General features: G+C 43.4%; 1 protein-coding gene across 4 annotated transcripts in view; it reads left to right on the forward strand.

Annotated features, from left to right (window-relative positions):
• Positions 1-844: 844 nt before the first annotated feature.
• NUP214 (nucleoporin 214) overlaps positions 845-19,277 on the forward strand; it is a 99,724-nt gene continuing 81,291 nt past the window's right edge. For 3 of the 4 annotated variants that reach the window (XM_032418194.1, XM_032418191.1, XM_032418193.1), the window contains exons 1-11: positions 845-1,024; positions 3,980-4,175; positions 4,800-4,951; positions 5,790-5,988; positions 6,656-6,726; positions 8,144-8,207; positions 8,669-8,772; positions 10,488-10,594; positions 11,426-11,492; positions 14,778-14,904; positions 15,989-16,150. In XM_032418194.1, coding sequence (XP_032274085.1) covers positions 980-1,024; positions 3,980-4,175; positions 4,800-4,951; positions 5,790-5,988; positions 6,656-6,726; positions 8,144-8,207; positions 8,669-8,772; positions 10,488-10,594; positions 11,426-11,492; positions 14,778-14,904; positions 15,989-16,150 — 1,294 coding nt within the window. In that variant the 5' untranslated portion in view covers positions 845-979. Of the gene's footprint in view, positions 1,025-3,979; positions 4,176-4,799; positions 4,952-5,789; positions 5,989-6,655; positions 6,727-8,143; positions 8,208-8,668; positions 8,773-10,487; positions 10,595-11,425; positions 11,493-13,123; positions 13,363-14,201; positions 14,905-15,988; positions 16,151-19,277 lie in introns of those variants that run through there. The other variant, XM_032418195.1, reaches the window with a different exon arrangement.

A 19,277-nucleotide genomic window follows, 5' to 3' on the forward strand; every position in this document is an offset into this window, starting at 1 on the left:
TTGGAGCAAATAAGCAATTTGCTGAAAACCAAACTAAGTGGCAGAAAATACCCCCTGCTCCTCCAGTTAACCCACAGGCTCCAGATTAAGAATTTCTGTCCTAGAGCATTTATAATTTCAGTACAAACACCTGCACGGAAGACTGTCGTCAATCAACATATCCGGACAAGCTGAATTCTAATCCTGTCTTCACCACTTTGTGAGTGAGGGGCATTGGGGAATTGTCTTAAACTTCTCATCAATTAAATGGCAACGATCAACCCCCCTCGGTAACTAGGACGTCTTGGAGCTTAAATGAAACGTCTGAAAGTCTTTTTGCGCAGTGCCCGGGCTCTCGCCTGGGAAACGATTACCCAGAAAGGAGGAGACAGAGCTGATGTTGGTACCCTTTGCCCTGCCCCTTGAGCCTCCGCGCTTAGAGCCGAAGAGTCCTCCGAGGCCCCACCCACCCACTTTCAGAACCTCTGTTCCTCCTCGCTCCCCTCCAAAGCCTCTCTTAAGAGCGGCCCCCTGGAGATGTTTGTCAGGTTCCTAACTCCTCTCATTCGGGGACTGTTAATAAGCACGCACACCCTACTGTTCCTGCGGGGTTTCAGCGCCACAAGGAGCGCACAGCGATCGAACCGGCGCCGCACAACCAACCACACAACCCGACACGCCGCCAGCCCGCTCTAGCGGCGACGCCGGGGGCGGGCCTTGGGCGCTTCAGGGCGCAGGCGCGTCGGCCCGGGGCTACGCCCCCTACCCGGCCAAAGGGAAGCGGTGGCTAGGAGAGCGCGCGACTTCAGATGGTCGCTCGCCCTCCTCCGACTGCGCGGCGGCCCCGGGCGCGTGACATCACCAAAGCGCGCCGGAAACGCGGAGTCGGCTGCGCGCTGCCAGCGGTGAGGGAAGGAAGTTGGCCTCGGAGCGGCCTGGGCTGTGTGGGCAAGGCCGCGGGCGGCAGCGGCGGCTGCTTCGACCAACGGAGGGTGGCGCGATGGGAGACGAGATGGATGCCATGATCCCCGAGCGGGAGATGAAGGTCAGAGACTGGCCGGGGCCTCCCTCCCTTCCTTAGTCCCGGCGTTGCCTTGGAGCCCCGCTGAACGGCGCAGCGCGGGGGCCGGCGGTCCCGCTTCCCGCCTCCTGCTTGAACAGCTTGCCGCGTCCAGAGTTCTCGCCGGCGCGTCCTGGTGTACTCTGCCGTGCCGCCGGCACCGCAGCCCCGCCGAGTGCCGTTTCGCCGCCCCTTCTCGGTCTTGTGCGCGCCACTTGAGTTTCCCTAGTTACTTTCATGTGGTGGTCGGAGTCGTGGTAATAATTACTGTTTACTGAGCGTTCACTGCGTGCCAGACGCTGTGCTACTCATCACAGCGGCCCTCTGAGTAGTTGTTAATAAAGAGGAGCGCAGTGAGGCTGGGGAAGTAGCTTCCCCAAAGTCACATTTGATCAAGGGGCTGAAATCTAGGTGGTGGTTTTTTTAAGACCCTCTGTTGTACACTCTCACTGTACTACCTCTGTAAAGGGTCCAGGCTTGCCTAACGCAGAGCCAGGGTTCATCACTTGTTCTACAAAACCTTTGCTTGAATGGAATAGGAGGACTTTTTTGGTATTGGAAATCAGGGTAGAGTCAGGAAACAGAAGAGAGGGACAGGTGATCCAAATGACCGTTATGAGTAAGTTGCGGGAAGCTTTTAGGCGATTGAACCCGTCACTGAAATGCGTTTAGGGAGTAGTAATCCATCCCATATTTATAGTGATTCTTCTTTGTCGAGAATGACGGGGTGGGGGGCGGGGGGAGTGGTGAGCCACCCAATGGGAGTGTGCCAATTTCTCGGGTGTGCTGGTGCAGAAAGGAAAAAAAAGGGTTCAGAACCACAGACTTGGAAGATGACAATCTCCCTTTGAGTTACGGATTATAACAGACAGAAAGCTCTCCTGTGCCTGTTCATCCCATTGGCTCTCCACACCTCTGTGTCCATGACCCGAACAGGATATTTAGGATTATCAGGATGGGAATTACAAAAGTACTGAACGTTTCATTCTGCTCCTGTGTGTTTTCATCTGGAATGCTGTGGGTTTCTGGTCACCCTACTCATTTGGAATTTAGAAGAGAGTATTTCAGTTCATCTTTTAACACCTATGTGTAAAACACCAAATCTAAGGAAATTATTATGTGGGGTGTGTTAGGGATCCTGTGCAAAACACCACAAGTGTACAAAAATGAAGGCTGAGAAAGGCTGTCTTTGGCTTTTACCCTTTGGGAATGTAAGCAAAAGGGGATTCACATTCCTTTTACTGAAACCTTGACTTAAGATAGATTTGGAATTGAAGAATAAAATCAGCCATATGTGGTACAGTTTAATATAGTGATTGGTAAACTTAGGGAATTTTTCTTTTTTTTAAGATTTTATTTATTTATTTGACAGAGAGAGACACAGCGAGAGAGGGAACACAAGCAGGGGGAGTGGGAGAGGGAGAAGCAGGCTTCCCGCGGAGCAGGGAGCCGGATGCGGGGCTCGACCCCAGGACCCCGGGATCATGACCTGAGCCGAAGGCAGATGCTTAACACGCTTAATGACTGCGCCACCCAGGCGCCCCAACTTAGGGAATTCTTACCAAGAGGTGGTACACACTGAAATTGTCCTTGAAAGCGTATAGATACATTCGTGGAAGACTGGGTGAGTCAGGTGTTGACAGGAGGTTGGGGAAGGCTCCTAGGCCCTGAAGTGCTAAGGAGCATGAAGACTGAAAGAAACGGAAATGAAACAGGTCTGGGTTGGAGGTGGCCCTGGGGGTTGCAGAGGTAATGGCGCACTTGTGGGAGGAAAGCAGAGTTGTGAGGTGAGGCTGCAGAGGCGGACACATCAAGCCATGCCTGGCCTTACAGCCTAGGGCTTCGGACTTGGGCTTAGATGTCCTCATAGCATCTAGGTATGTTTACAGGTCTTGAATGTTAAGAGATTGACCATACCTGTCCTTTTCTGTGATGGAATTTTGTTTAGTAGTTAATGCAGTTAAGCCAGTTCTTGGGATTTGGTTATTCTGTGGTCATTATTTCCGTGTGTGTGTGTGTGTGTGTGTGTGTGTGTGTGTGTATTTTTTGTTGTTGTTGAGTACTGCACTGGAAGTTCAGACTAACAGTGTAGTTCGGTGATGCTTTCAAAATATATGTATTTTTTAAGATTTTATTTATTTATGGGCGCCTGGGTGGCTCAGATGGTTAAGCATCTGCCTTCGGCTCAGGTCATGATCCCGGGGTCCTGGGATCGAGTCCCACATTGGGATCCATGCTCCTTGGGAGCCTGCTTCTCCCTCTGCTTCTTTCTCTCTCTCTGTCTCTCATGAATAAATAAATAAAATCTCTAAAAAAAAAAAAAGAAAAAGAAAAAAAGGTTTTATTTATTTATTTGTCAGAGAGAGAGGGAGAGAGAGAGAGAGAGCAAGCACAAGCAGGAGGAGTGACAGGCAGAGGGAGAAGCAGACTTCCCGCTGAGCAGGGAGCCCGATGCAGGGCTCGATCCCTGGACCCTGGGATCATGACCTGAGTCGAAGGCAGATGCTTAACGACTGAGCCACTCAGGCGTCCTGTTGCTTTCAATATTTAACAACAGTTATTAAGCACCACTCTGGGTCATGAGACAATACATACCATGAAATAGGACAAGATTATGAATTGAAGTTCAGCGTGTGTGGTGGTTAGGACAATAAACTAGGAGTTCCGAAAAGGAAAAGATCAGTGTGAGCTGGATTAGTTAAGGAAGGCTTCATGAAAGAATTTTTAAAACTTTATTTCATTCAGTAAACATTAATAAGCCCTATGCTAGGTACCACAGTATGCACAGGAAGTTTAAAAACACTGAGCCACACAGCCCTTGACCTCAGGGTAATATTTATTTTTGCTGTACTGGAATTAGGTCTATTGGAATATAATGACAGACATGATTTAATCTCCTCTTTTCCCTGAATTGATCTTGGTTTCTTCCCTCAACAACAGGATTTTCAGTTTAGAGCACTGAAGAAGGTGAGAATCTTTGACTCACCTGAGGAGTTGCCCAAGGAACGCTCGAGTCTGCTTGCTGTGTCCAACAAGTATGGCCTGGTCTTTGCTGGTGGAGCCAGTGGGTTGCAGATTTTTCCTACCAAAAATCTTCTGATTCAAAATAAACCTGGTGACGATCCCAATAAGATAGGTAAGTTACTTAGTTTTGTTGCACAGGAGAGAAAGGAATGTAGCGAAGTGCTAATGTAGTGTCTTCCCCAAGAAATCATTCTAGTATATAAATTAAAACTGCTAAAAAATAAAAAATAAAAAAAAAATAAAACTGCTGTTAGTCTTCAAGTTGATCCCCAAGAAGAATAAGTTCCAGGTAGGATGCTGGAAGCCTTTCTGTTTGTTCTCTTTGGTCCTTTTGGTGAGTTGTTCCTCTGAGCTCAGAAGGAAGAAGAATTGACCATTCTACCATGCTTTTATTTTTGCTCAGTTGAACCTAGGTTCTGGATCTCTTAATTTGCATGGCATTTTAGTTTGCACACTAGTACCATCCAAACAAATAGGAAGCATTGTTGCAAAAATATGGGTACAAGGTATTATTTTTAACAATGGCAACAGGCACAGTTTCCCTAGGTCTTATGAGGAAGAGTCTGGGAAATTTAATGCATCACTCTATATCTGTAAGAAAGCTAAGATTTATCTGCATGACCAGGTATCAAAGTATGCTTGTATGTTTATGTAGATATGAAAATTGTTTCACATAGACCTGGATGCAGGGCTTGTGGCTTCTGCTTCTGCTTTGTCTTTTCTTATGTTTTCTTAGTTGATAAAGTTCAAAGCTTGCTGGTTCCTATGAAATTCCCGATACATCACCTGGCCCTGAGCTGTGATAACCTCACACTCTCCGTGTGCATGATGTCCAGTGAATATGGTTCCATTATCGCTTTTTTTGATGTTCGCACATTTTCAAATGAGGTGAGCTACTGGCAAACTGTAATGTCAGCATGAGACCTGAAAAGATTTTCTGGTATTGAATCATAACCTAGAATTTCCTGGGTTGACCCTTGGAATCATTTTTTAGATTAAAGTATGGGTTTAAAGAAAGTCCTTAACTGTAGGATCATCGATCTTTGAGATAGAAGGGACTTCAAGAAATTATTTCATAACATTGCCCCAAGGTGTTTTTTCTCATTTGCAAATGAGACAGCCAAAGCCCAGGGAGCCTTAGGTGGCTTGCCCAAGGCTGTAGAGTTAACAGTAATGTCAGAAATTCCTACATCCCGGGTCTCTGACCTCTTCTGGTGGTGTTCTTCCGTTCCAAGCAGTTTCATAATGAAAATTGTCAATAATTTGAGTATTCATGCTGACTGTGTGCCAGGCCCTGTGCTTTATGTGTCCTCATTTGTACGTACCATGGCCTCACAAGATAGCTGCTATTGTCTTCATTTTATAGATGGAGACAGGCCCAAAGAATTTAAACATCCAAGGACCCAACACTATTAAGAAGCAGAGCCAAGATTTTAATCTTGTATTGGCTCTTTACTGATTATTTTGCATTTGTATATTCCCCTGGTTGGGAGTCCTTCCAGTGTGCTAGAATAATTGCCTGCCATTTTTCAAAGTTGTGTTGAAATAGTCTGTAACAAATAAATTGTTGTGTAGAGCTCATTTTTTTTTTTTGGTTATCGTCATGGAGAAAAGTGAACTATAATTTGAGAAAACTTGCATATTCGATATTTTTTTTGACTATTAAATGTATATGTATTTATTAATTTATCAATTTATTTTTGCTTCTGGGCATTTGTTTTAAAAGGCTAAACAGCAAAAACGCCCATTTGCCTATCATAAGCTTTTGAAAGATGCAGGAGGCATGGTGATCGATATGAAGTGGAACCCCACTGTTCCCTCCATGATGGCAGTTTGTCTGGCCGATGGCAGCATTGCTGTCCTACAAATCACAGAAACAGTGAAAGTGTGTGCGACTCTCCCTTCCACAGTGGCAGTAACATCTGGTGGGTAATAAAGGCTTTCACTCCATAACATACAGTAATGGTAATCTACTTAAAAATTAATTTCTGGAAATAAACGCAAATGGGGTTTTTTGTTCTATCTGTAGTTGCCTGGTAGAAGTGGAGAGTATTCTTTATTTCCATAGTGAATGTTTGAAGCCAAACAGCAGACATGATTTAACTTGAATATGTGTGGGTTTTCTGGAGAAAGAAATATTTCGGTATAGCAGGTTTAGAAATACGTTTTTGAGAATGATTGTTTCTGGATCCACAAGGGCAGTGGATGGTACACTGAAAATCATTTGTACCATCATGGGAAAAGCATTACAAATATCGAATATGAGTAAGAGAATGATTTCTTGATACTTGAAAACCTCTATTCTCCTCTAAAGACTATAGAGTTTTCTGTACTTTCCAGCTTTCTGGATGATACTTCATTGAAAAAACATTTTTAGAAGTCGATTTAATGGTCCAGTGATAAGTCGTAATTGGTTTGTATCATCAAAATGATTTTTTTTTTTAATTTTGCCAAATAAGGATGATCCTACTGTCTTCCATGGACTGACAGAGGAACAGGAAGTGGTGATTATATGGCTGTTTCAGTACAGACCTCATTGGTTTGCTCCATTCTCTTCAGTGCTTAATTGGCAGCATTTTCTTCTTTGCTCAGTGTGCTGGAGCCCCAAAGGAAAGCAGCTGGCAGTGGGGAAGCAGAATGGAACTGTGGTCCAGTATCTTCCCGTGAGTCTTGCCTTGGACTTCAGCCCTTTTCTTAAGTTACCCACTGTTTTTTTGGGACGGTTTGGGGGCTCATTGATGTTTTTTCTGTTAAAATGTAATTTATGATCACTGCAACAAATTCATCAGTAAACAAGTGAACGCAGGAAAGAGTGGAACTCTTCCTTTCTATCCCATAGTCCTTCCAGAGGCATGCTCTGTGTTTTATTTAGTGGTAGCCTCCAGACTTCTCTGGATGCTTATACAAGTAGTCTGTGTATAGATGCATTACATGTCTACTGTACACACTGATCATACTCTACACAGTGTTCTCTAACTTTGTATTCCCAATCCATTCCATAAAAACATTCCATCAAAACAGTTAAAGCAGGGGCGCCTGGGTGGCTCAGTCGTTAAGCGTCTGCCTTCGGCTCAGGTCATGATCCCAGGGTCCTGGGATCGAGCCCCGCATCGGGCTCCCTACTCCGCGGGAAGCCTGCTTCTCCCTCTCCCACTCCCCCTGTTTGTGTTCCCTCTCTCGCGCTCTCTCTCTGTCAAATAAATAAATAAATAAACAAACAAACAAACTTTAAGGGAAAAAAAAACAGTTAAAGCATAGCATTATTTGTCTGCTAGCTGAATCCATCTCAAAGCTTCAATTTCTCCAACTATAGGCACCCAAGACAATGGATGCCCCTGTCACTCTGTCATCCTCTCCCTGTGGTCTTCCTGAGATAATATTCATAGATATTCTTTAGTATAAATTGACAAAGGATGCATACATGTTCAGTCAAGCCTCTATGGGAAGGAGGGGTCCACAGGCAATACCAAGGCCTGTGTTGCTATGCATTCCTCCTCGAGAGACTGTTCTCCGTGGGTGTAAAGCAGGGAATGTAGTGGTGTGGGTTTGAGGTTAAGGTTTTATTTCTTGTTATTGCAGAAAGTTGTTATATGAAATTTGGTACGTATTCTTTTAGGGTGTTAGCCTGTAAAAAGATAATTGGCTTAATTTTATTGGTTTGCTCTTTGCCTTTTTTGTCTTAAACATAATACTTTATCAGGGTCTTTTTTCCAACATATCATATATGAAACCACTTCATTCTTTTGAATGGCTGCAGAGTAATCCACTGTGTGAATGTACCATAACTTACTTCTGTATTCCGTTATTGGTGGCTGTCCGTGTCAGCGTGTGTGGCTTTGCTAGTACACATGTCATCGCCTTGAGCCTCGTCACTCTACGCTGAACACATGTGTGGGAGATTTCAGTAGGACGGGATCCTGGACGTAGTCATTCAGTCTGCCTTGCGTTCAGTCTCTCCTGGCTGGGAAGATGAAACACAGTGATTTCTGGAGGAAACATACTGGATTTGACAGAGTTTCAATGGTTTAGGTTTATTTCATTTGACACTCTCCCCCCTCCCCACCCCCAAATCTCTTTCAGACTTTGCAGGAAAAAAAAGTTATTCCTTGTCCGCCGTTCTATGAGTCAGATCATCCTGTCAGAGGTAACCCATCTGCTTTTCTTACTGGGTCGACCTCTAATGAGGTGACAGTATTACAGAAATTTCACATCATGTGATGCAGCTACATGCCCGCTCAGGAAATTGTTAGCGCCTCCTGCATGAATACCCCCTTTATTACAGTTAGCTAATTAAGTCGGCATAACAGTAATGCTCTGGTAGACACCTGTGTCTCGTGGTAAATAACAGTAAATGGATCCTGATATTTTATTAGAATTCTTTCAAAATTTGCCCTCCTTACAATCTGCCAGAAAAAAAAAATACCACTTTGGGATGAATTTGGGCTTCTTGAATTCTTTGTGTTTGTGAATTATATTTAGCCAGTGAAATCTGGACCTTAGTTAAAACTATCGCACTCTGATTTTTTTATCCATGGGTTGTTAATTTTTTAACATACAGGAGCTATTCCAAACGTAAGATGCTTTATTGGAGTTTATGTATTTCAGTTCTGGACGTGCTGTGGATCGGTACTTACGTCTTCACAATCGTATATGCTGCTGCAGATGGGACCTTGGAAACTTCTCCAGATGTGGTGATGGCTCTCCTCCCGGTATGTGTACGAAAGGGACGTCCTTGTCCTTTGAGAATCATAGAGGTCCTCTAATAAAGTTCAGGGCTTTGGCTTTAGTTTCCTTTTTTTGCTGGCAGGGATGGTACAACTTCAAGTGTAAAACTTTAATGCCGCACCATGGGCCTGGGGGCCAAAATTATGGTGTCTGCTTACAGCATATTCTCCTGGTTAGTCGTAAGGTGAAAAAAGTCCTAAAAGTTGCTTTTGCTTACACTGTAAACTGGGAGCCCTGGTAGCTGTTAACCTGATAAAGAGGTTTTAGACAAGCAGTTAAACGCTGTGATTTTTACAATTCTTTCACATATTTATATTGATCAGATGTTTCTCAGATGCCTGCAGTGTGCCAGGCCCTGCTTTAAAGCTGAGCATACGGTGGTGACTGAGGCAGAGTCCTTGTGTTTGTGGGCCGGACATTCTGATGAATGTGCTCGGCGGTACATAAGTGTAGATCAAAGAATGACAAGGGCGATGGAGGGAACAGTGAAGGGTATGGAGCAGATGATGACAGAGGTGCAGGGTGGATTGGTGCTCAAGGAAGGCCTCTGAGGAGGAGCCATTTGAGCAGAGAGTGGAATGACCGAAGGGAGTGAGTCATTTTGGAAACATGGAAGAACGTTAATGACAAGATCTACAAAATGTCACTCAATTGCGGTGGCGCGTTTAAAAAAAACAAACGAGGTAGAGCTTATGTTTTCAAATCAGTACTGGTTTTCAAAGTCCAAAAAAAGTTTAAAAATACATAAGTGTCGAAACGTAACAAAAGTGGGAGTTGCCCGAGTTATTCCGTCTTGCAACTTTGTTTTACTTAGTGGTAAATTGTAAGCATCTTTCTAAGTCAGTGAATACAATCTGTGTTTGGCTTTTTGGACAGATAATTTATTTAGCTCTTTCACTGTTGGATGCTGAAGTTGTTTTCAGTTTTCTCCTGTTCTAAGGAATACTGTGATGCGTTCTTTTATGTGCCTTTTATGTGACTATGTTTATTTTTTAAGATAAATACCTAGAAATGAGTTTGGTTGAGTGGTATATGCTAAGCTTTTGAAAACATTGCCAAAGTGTGTTTTAGAAAAGTTGTAGCTGTTTATACATCTCCCACTAATGGGGATCCCAGTTGCCCCATGAGTGTGTCAAGATGCAGTGGTAGCATTTTTAATCTTTGCCTGTGATATGTAGAAAAGGGCCTTGTTTTTATTAAGTTTTGGGTTCCTGATAATGTTTAATTTTAAAAATATGTTTATTAAGCTCCTTATTTCAAGAGCTCATTAAGATTTTCTATTCCCAGGGATAATATTATCTCTGGCGTTTACGGACTCTTTCTTAGGTTCCATGTCCTGGGCTAGAAGCTTTATAGGTATCATTTTGTTCCACACTTAAGACAGCCTGTGGAGTAAGTTCAGCAGGCCCACTACAGACATGAGAAAACAGTATCAGACAGGCTGAGCAGTCTATCCATGCTTGTCCCACGGCCAGAAAGTGACAAGGCAGTTTGAATCCAGTTTGGTTAGTGGTCACCATTCATATTGTCCAACTGCTCAACTCTGCCTTTCTAGCATGTCTGTATATTTGGACATAGATTTTTGAGTGAATTTTCTCATAAAACATAAGTGGTTTTCTTTTTCGAGATCCTTAACTGTATAGAATTAAAGAAAAATTGCACGTGGGATTTTTTTTTTTTCTCCTTTTGTTTATTGTAGAAGAAAGAAGAAAAGCACCCAGAGATCTTTGTGAACTTTATGGAGCCCTGCTATGGCAGCTGCACAGAGAGGCAGCACCATTACTACCTCAGTTACATCGAAGAATGGTGAGCTGAGAACCCAGCAGGGACTCCTCTCTCTGTCGGGTCCCACCTACATCGCTCTGTTCCAACTTCGAGATTCTTTCCTTTTCTTTTCTTTTTTTAAAGATTTTATTTATTTATTTGAGATAGAGCAAGCGAGAGAGCAGGAGCACGGGAGCAGAGGGAGAGGGAGAAGCAGGCTCTCTGCTGAGCAGGGAGCCCGACGTGGGGCTCAATCCCAGGACCCCAGGATCATGACCTGAGCCGAAGGCAGACGCCCAGCCGACTGAGCCACTCAGGCGCTCCTGAAATTCTTTTCTGGAGGAAAGGAAAACGGAGAATTGAGATGCCCTTGAACATATTTTGCTCTGATGCTGGATAATTCGCCTCTCTGACTACTTCCGTTTCCCCAATCTTAAATTATCTAGATTGAATACTTACTAATCTTAAAAACCCTGTTTTCTCAGTAACACCAGTGAAGACTTACAATACTGATATTTAAGGAATGTATTAAAAGTTTTCCTCTGAGAGCAGAAGCTTCCCCTTGAAAGATAGCTTAAAACAAAGCTTTTTTTCTGAAAATTCACCAGATTATTCTGTTTACAGGGCAGTAGATTTATTGGAAATTCCGACTTGATTTTGTTGTGTCTCTGACCTTCGTCAGGGCTTTATCGTATGAACTAAGAAGTTAAGCTTTACATCTAAAATCTTCTCACCTTTCTTCAGCCATGAAGAAAACTTCACCTTCTTCCTTGACATCTCGAGAAGTCCTCATGGATGCCACCGCAGGCTCAAGTCCGGTTAGAGCTGTTGCTACGTTTCAATTTAACGGTCTTCCACTTTTCTTCCTTGAAGGGATTTAGTGCTGGCAGCATCTGCGGCTTCGACAGAAGTCAGTATCCTTGCTCGACAGACAGATCAGGTAAATTTCACTCTTTGGTCACTTCCATGGGATACTTTTCTGAGAAAGATTCTAGAGGGAGTTAATTATGTGGAGAACGTTTAGATGAAGCCACGTCCCTTTGGATGAATTTCTGGGTGAGAGCAAAGCTGACACTTGGCTGACGTGACCGAGTGCCTTGGCTAGGTCCCTTGGATATTGCCCTGGACAGATACGGCTTTCAGACTCAGCAGCTCCTCCACTGTCATAAAAAAACCCTGTCCTTTCCCGATCCACTCATGATCTGTGGAAACATATGATATAATCAGCTTCCCACAGGAGCACACCTGGGTGTGTAGGAGGGTTTTCTGCCTTGTTCTGTTTTACCGTCTTTATTTTCTTCCTGTTGCTTGAACCTGCCCCTTCTGTTCAGTCACCTCTAACCCATCCTTGATTAATGGAGAGAAATATGCAGATCGTACCAAATTGTGACTCACCAGCAATACTTTGTTTCACTTTGAAAAACCACCAGAGAGCTAAAAGCACCTGTGTGTGTAAGCACCCACCTCCTTTCTGGCATTTTGTCCTCCTTGCGGAGAGGAATTGGGCTGAGGTGATTGTGGTAAGCCATCCTAAACCAAGGTAGGTTATACAGAGTGACCACAGAAGGATGTGGTGAAAGGGAAATTTTTCTTCCTTCTTTTTTTTTTTTTTTTAAGATTTTATTTATTTATTTGTCATAGAGCGAGAGAACACAAGCAGAGGACGAAGCAGACTCCCCGCCGAGCAGGGAGCCTGATGTGGGACTCGCTCCCAGGACCCCGGGATCATGATCTGAGCCGAAGGCAGACGCCCAACCTACTGAGCCACACCCAGGCGTCCCCAGTTTTTTTTTTTTTTTTTTAAGATTTATTTATTTATCCTAGAGAGTGTGCACGTGCTGGGGGGAGGGACAGAGGGAGAGGGAGAAAGAAACTCAGGCAGACTCTGCACTGAGTGCAGAGCCCTATGCAGGGCTCGATCGCAAGATCATGACCTGAGCTGAAACTGAGGGCCAGGCGTGTAACTGACTGCACCACCCCGGCACCCTAGGAAACTTTTCTTCTTAAAACTCTGCCTTGAATTTAAAAACGTGTGCGCCCCACACACAGAGACTTAGGCCTCTCCAACCATTCAGTATTTATCCTTCATTCTCTGGGTGGCAAGGTGGTCCATTGTAAGTGTGGCTCTCATCGTATCTAGGGTGGGCCACTTTGGGGTCACAGGCCAGCGTTCAGCAGTCTGATGTGAAGTCTTAGATTGTCTTTAGTAACAATTTCCTAAGAGCACAACTATTTTATGTACTGACACATTTAAAATATACTTGTATTTTTGTATCTTATCTGGATAATTTATGTATGTGGCTAAAAAATCAAATAGTAGAAAGGGTTTATAAGTGAAAAAAATATGACCCCTGCCCTACCCCATCCTTATCCAGCCCTGTTTACAGGGGACCTTTTTTATCTTGTAAATTTTTACTTTTAAAGGTTACCTCCTTATCTCTAAATCTTCAGGGCGCCTGGGTGACTCAGTTGGTTAAGCGTCCGACTCTTAATTTTGGCTCACATCCTGACCTCAGGGTTGTGAGATAGAGCCCTGTGTCGGGCTCTGTGCTGGGCATGGAGCCTGCTTAAGAGTCTCTCTCCCTCTGCCTCTCTCCCCACCTCTAAAAAAAATAAATAATAATGTGCTTCATCACTAGTTAGCGATTATTGATTTTAGACCTTAGCATCTGTTGTGGCAGGTAAGGATATAGCCCACATGTGGCCCTGAAATTCTCATCCTTCCTCTCGGCTCACAGCACTGTTGTAGGTTCTTTTGTTGGTTACCTTTGCAACCGTAAGTAATATTTTTTACGTTCGTTTCTTATGGTGTCACCATACGCAGTATCTCGTGACCTACTTTGTGGGAAGAGGAATGCCTTCTCCCCAACCCTCGCCTTTAGCACACCTTCCCCCACTCCCACCCCCTGGGTGTTGTCATCTGGCTTGTCTTTTGCAAAATCTGAACTCGTACTGTTTGCATTCTGTTCTGTAGTGATTATTAAGTCTTTTTTATTTTGTCTGTAGATTGTTTTTCAAAGTTGAAGTCAATTTTGTTTACATTATTGTGAATGTGACTATTGTTCACACCATAGCTAAGTCATGGAGTATGATTACGATCCCTTTCCTAAACAGCTTTTTGCTTTTTTCTCTGTTATTCATGGAGCATTATTCCCTTTTGATTCATGCTGCCCAATTTTGGTCAACACTGAAAGTTACGTAAATGTAGTGATTTTAAAAATCAAAAATCATTGGTGGTGCCTGGGTGGTTCAGTCGTTAAGCGTCTGCCTTCGGCTCAGGTCATCATGATCCCAGGGTCCTAGGATCGAGCCCCGCATCGGGCTCCCTGCTCCACGGGAAGCCTGCTTCTCCCTCTCCCACTCCCCCTGCTTGTGTTCCCTCTCTCGTTATGTCTCTCTCTGTCAAATAAATAAACAAAATCTTTAAAAAAAAAAAAATCAGAAATCATTTATTGGCAGGCATACAGCCCATTCAAGCATAGACATAAGCAGAAGGGGAGTTTATGGGAAGGACTTAGTGGTTTGTAAACAGTACGAGTTTTGATTTTGCAAAAGACAAGCCAGATGACAACAGCCAGAGGGTGGGAGTGGGGGAAGGTGTGCTAAAGGCGAGGGTGGGGGAGAAGGCATTCCTCTTCTCACAAAGTAGGTCACGAGATACTGCATATGGTGACACCATAAGAAACTTAGTGGTTTCTCAAGGACCCCAAAGGCAGGAAGAGGGGCCCGTGTGAGAAACTGATGCCAAGATCTGGGAAGACAAGAACTAAGGGTAACTCTCCATGGATAAGTGAGCATAGGGCATCTGGCCAGCTTTATAAGCCACACTGCTGAAGACCACAGTAGCAATCAACTGGAGTTTCTGGTACCAGTCCCACATTTCTAGGAGCAGCTAATAACTGGTTGGTGCAGGTATTAAGATTCACCCACCATTTTTGGGAATCTACCTAGTTGGGGTGGGTGGTTCCTTGGAAAGTGTTCATGATAGTGATTATTTATTCACAAGGCAGGGACATGGTATACCAGGAATACATAGGTTAATCTGAAAAATTAACCCCTCACTTGCTAGGATGCTCATGGCTTTTAGACCATCTTCCCAGATTTCAGTCTAGTCAGTACATAAATCTAAACCAAGGGACTTGTCTTTTCTTCTCTCCTGTTTGAATAATGGGAGAACCAATGCAAAGCTCTAACCAACATAGCATTTTCATCTTCTTTTTTCCAGATTAATTGGGAATCTTGGCTCCTGGAGGATTCTAGTCGAGCTGAATTGCCTGTGACCGACAAGAGTGATGACTCGCTGCCCGTGGGCGTTGCCATCGACTATACTAACCAAGTGGAAATCACCGTCAGTAAGTATGGCCTGACGTAGCTCAGTGCAGAAGTGGTCTTCTTTGTAATGGTGGTTGATATTTAAATCCTGTTCTGCGTGTTCGTGACAGGATCTACTCCGTGGGGCACTTTTAACTTCTGGTAGCACATTTCCACTTGAAGAGTGATACAGAGTGCGTTGTGACAAGACTAGATTAACTTGATGGACATTCATTGATAAGACAAAAGCCAAACTCTGCGCGCATACACGCGTATCTGTATGTGCTTTTGCATATGGGCCAAATCTAGAACAGGGATCTCATCACCCTGTTTCTCCGAGCACTCCAGTTCTCCGGTGGCCTCCCACGGGAATAGCAGCCTGGCCCAGTCCTGCATAGCAGTGCTTGGTGTGAAGACATGGATTAGAGAATGGGGACCTCAGGCACTTGGCTTCCAAAGCGGGCCTGAGTGTGTGCTCTGAGTGTGTCTTCTCCCTGCTGGGACGTGGCAGAGCTGCACACGTGCCGCGGAACACGTGTTCTCTGCTCTTCGGCGCTTCAGCGTAGAGAGGTGTCCTCATCGAGCACCGCTAAGCTCCTTCCTGTCCTTTCCCGGGTCAGGTCATTGGGTCTCCTTAGCTCATTTACTCTGATTCTCTTCAAATCTTAGTTGACAGAATACAAGTTAGGGTTCAACTGTGAATGAATATAAAGTAGTTTGACTCACCTTTCTGTGTCCTTCCATGTGTTTTCCAAAGTATGTAGTCTGTCACTTTTCTGCTAGACCGGCCCCCTCCTAGAGACGCCTGTCTCGGTCAGGGGAACATCTTGAACACTGAGACACTTGTAAAAAAATCCTGGGAGTTTAGGGACAGTCACGGCTGCCGCAGTCTGCTGGAGCTCCCCTGCGGGGCCCGGCAGGACAGTGGCAGTTGATAATGGCAGGAGCTCTCTTTCAAGAGCTGATGCTCGAGAGGCTGTTCGGGTGTGAGTGGGAACAAACAGACTTGAGCTACTGTTGGGGCCAGTCAGCTACACCCCTTCTTGCTCAGGGCAGTCTTTCCCTTCCCACCCAGGCCCTTCATGACTTGGCTGTTTTTTCACTTGCACTTTCTTTTTTTAACAGATGATGAGAAGACTCTTCCTCCCACTCCAGTTCTTATGTTACTTTCAACAGACGGTGTGCTTTGTCCATTTTATATGATCAATCAAAATCCTGGGGTTAGGTCCCTCATCAAGACGCCGGAGCGGCTGTCATTAGAAGGAGAGCGACAACCCAAGTCGTCAGGTACGTGTCTCTTCCTGCTCTGGCACAGAGGGAATGCCAGGGGCTTGTTCCGGACCGTTGCCAAGGATGAACACTGTGTAGGGACATAGAGTGGTCCTTTTCACCGGGCCAGTCTGTCTTAAAGAGGCAGGGACCAACTTTTCCTTGAACACACGCACATTCTTGCATCCCCTTGCCCACAAGCTTTATTCTCCAACCTTTACTTTAGGGAAAATGAAGCCCAGCCAGATGGATCCCATCAGGTAATCTACCAACAATATCCTGTTACAGCACCCTGTATTATATGGTCTGAATCCTAGAGACACGTGCAGTCCTGAGGGATTGGTTAAATATGTGGTTGTACATGCATACAGTGAATGCCATGTAACTTAAAAATGTTGCATTTGTTGACAAAGCGCTAGTGGAATATATCATGAGAAAGTATTATATACTTTATGATTCTGTTCTCATGAGAAAAAAACATATACCTAGGGAATACTAGAAAGGTGGATGTTAAAATCTAAATAGTGGTTATATCTGGGTGGTGGGAACATGGAGATTTTGTTTATATTTAATTTTCTTTAGGTTTTTTTTCCTTCTCTTCTTTGAAAATATTGCTTAAGTAGTATATGTTTACTGGAGGAAAATTAGGAAATACAAAATCACTTAAGAGCCCATCAGTCATCAAGCAGTAGCCACAGTCAGCATTTTGGTGCCTGTTCTTTACATACATAAATGCACACATGCAGACGCTAATTTGTATTTTCACATTTTTCACACTGACAGTGTATCATTTGTGAGAACAAAATATAAAACTTTTTTAAAAAATATATATATGTACACATATATATATTTTAAAGGTTTTATTTATTTATTTGAGAGAGAATGAGATAGAGAGAGAGCATGAGAGGGGGAGGGTCAGAGGGAGAAGCAGACTCCCTGCTGAGCAGGGAGCCCAATGCGGGACTCGATCCTGGGACTCCAGGATCATGACCTGAGCCGAAGGCAGTCGCTTAACCAACTGAGCCACCCAGGTGCCCCCAAAATATAAAACTTTTTAAAAGAGGATTGTTCCATATTTTAAAATTTCACCACTATTTCTCTGTGAATTCTGTGACTATATAACTATCTCTGGCTAAAAAATGTGTGGTGTAACCAGTTCTCTATCTAAGAAAAAGCATGTTGACCAGCCAGGTTGGATAAGGTTGACACTGTTTTCTTGCTGCTTCCCAATGCAGAGTGGGTGGTTCATGAATAGAGCCACCAAGACACTCGGGCTCCTGTCATTTGGCGGTGCGACCCCAAGTAGTCAACCAGGTGACTGTGCATAGTCTGTATTAGCGTTGTGCTGGGGCATCTCATCATCTACAGTGTATCCTCTTTGAGTTGTTTTTTTCTTTAAGTGCTCCTGAGTACCACGCACTATCTACACTCAGTTGCACAGTCTGTCTCTGTCCACAAGAAGTACACCCCATGAAGTTGGGAGCCTGCGGGATGATGTTTGTTTCTGAGCACAGTCCAATGTGAAGGACTTTGCTACTAGCCCATCAAACCCCTGAGCACAAGCAGAGGCTAGTTTTATTGTTCGCCTCTCCTAGAGAAAGCCCCCTCTTCCTTCACACTTGGTCCAGAGGAGGCAGCCATGTTCAGATGAGTGGAAGAGAGCCTTGGAAGGGGGAGAAAGTAGCCTGCCAGCTGTAGCTAAAGCCTAGGCGTTGGGCCCAGGAGATGTTAATGGTTCTGCCCATTTCCACGCTACAGCTCCACGGATGCTGGGGTGAATGATCATGGGGGTTTTCATATGTTAGGAAAGTGCCTCTGATTTCTTTCGGGTCTGGCATATACCTTTCACGTTGGTCTTTTGAATGTGCGTGGAAGTGATGGACATCTCTATGTTCATGTCTTTAAAGAAGTTAGCTGTCTCTGGTTCCATATTTATTGTGTGAAAGAAGTATTAACAATAAATTTGCTTGCATTTTTACACTTCCATAAAAGTGGCAATTTACTGGGGTCTTCTTTTTCGGAAGTATTTTCATACTTGTATCCTAAGTGTTTCATTACTTTTGACATAATGAAGGTAAATTATCAGTCAGCTCAGACAGTTCGGAAGAATCAAGACCCAATAACAAATGTATTGATAAAAAATACTGCTTTCTTATTTATTTATCGAGTTACTGAGTTTGGCAAATTAACATGTTTATAGAAAGTTTGGAAAATAGAAAAATATTTAAACCTGCCTTCCCTTCTAGTGTTTTTTCATAAACATCTTTCTTCATAGTTGTAATCCTGTTGTATACATCATTGGTGTGCAGGCTTTTAATTTAAATTTTGTTTCTAGGTTCTTACGTAATCTTTGTGATTCATTTAAGAGTGCTTACTATTCCATTGAACATCTTTTACCATTTCGGTTGTATTAAGTGTCTTTATCATGTCTTAGGTTATTTTTGTAGGCTTTATTCTTAGAAGTGGGATTACTAAATCTATTTTTTATGATTTTGAGATATAATGCTAACGTGTTTTCTAAAAGGTTATGCTAAATTAGGTACTGGTGTAAAAGGTTTCAGGTTCATTTTTCCCTTCCAAACATAGGGGGTAATACATATTTAAATTTTGATAATTTAGAGAACAATAAAAATGTGCAATCATTTAAATTTGCCCTTCTTTGATTAGACAGATTGAAGTATTATTTTACGAATTAGGTTCTCAACTTATATCAAGGTTTTGAAATTTCTTTATCTTGATTTGTATGAGCTTTTTAAGAAAATATAAAACATGGTTACTTACTACAGATTTTTTTAGTTATGTAACCGTTTTTACTCAGTCAAATCTCAAATCTTAATCTTTTCCTTTTGTGATTTTCTTTCTTTTTTTTTTTTTTTTTGGTTACTTCTAAATTTCAAGTTGTTAGACTCTTTGTTACTTGACTCACTTTTTGCCTCCTTTGTTTTGAGAGGCATGCATACATGTGCTTCTGTATGTGTAGACATCTTTAATTTAGCTGGAATTGGTTTTAGTGACTATTATGAAGTGGAGGTCTGAATGAAAGTTTTTTCCTGATTGCTGTGAAATGTTGCAAAATGGTTTTTCACTGTAACGTTGAGACATGCATTTTTTCCCCCCGTCCGTGAAGTCCTATTAATCTAACGTC

Source organism: Phoca vitulina, unplaced genomic scaffold, assembly GCF_004348235.1.
Source record: "Phoca vitulina isolate PV1807 unplaced genomic scaffold, GSC_HSeal_1.0 scaffold21, whole genome shotgun sequence".
Classification (NCBI taxonomy): Eukaryota; Metazoa; Chordata; class Mammalia; order Carnivora; family Phocidae; genus Phoca; species Phoca vitulina.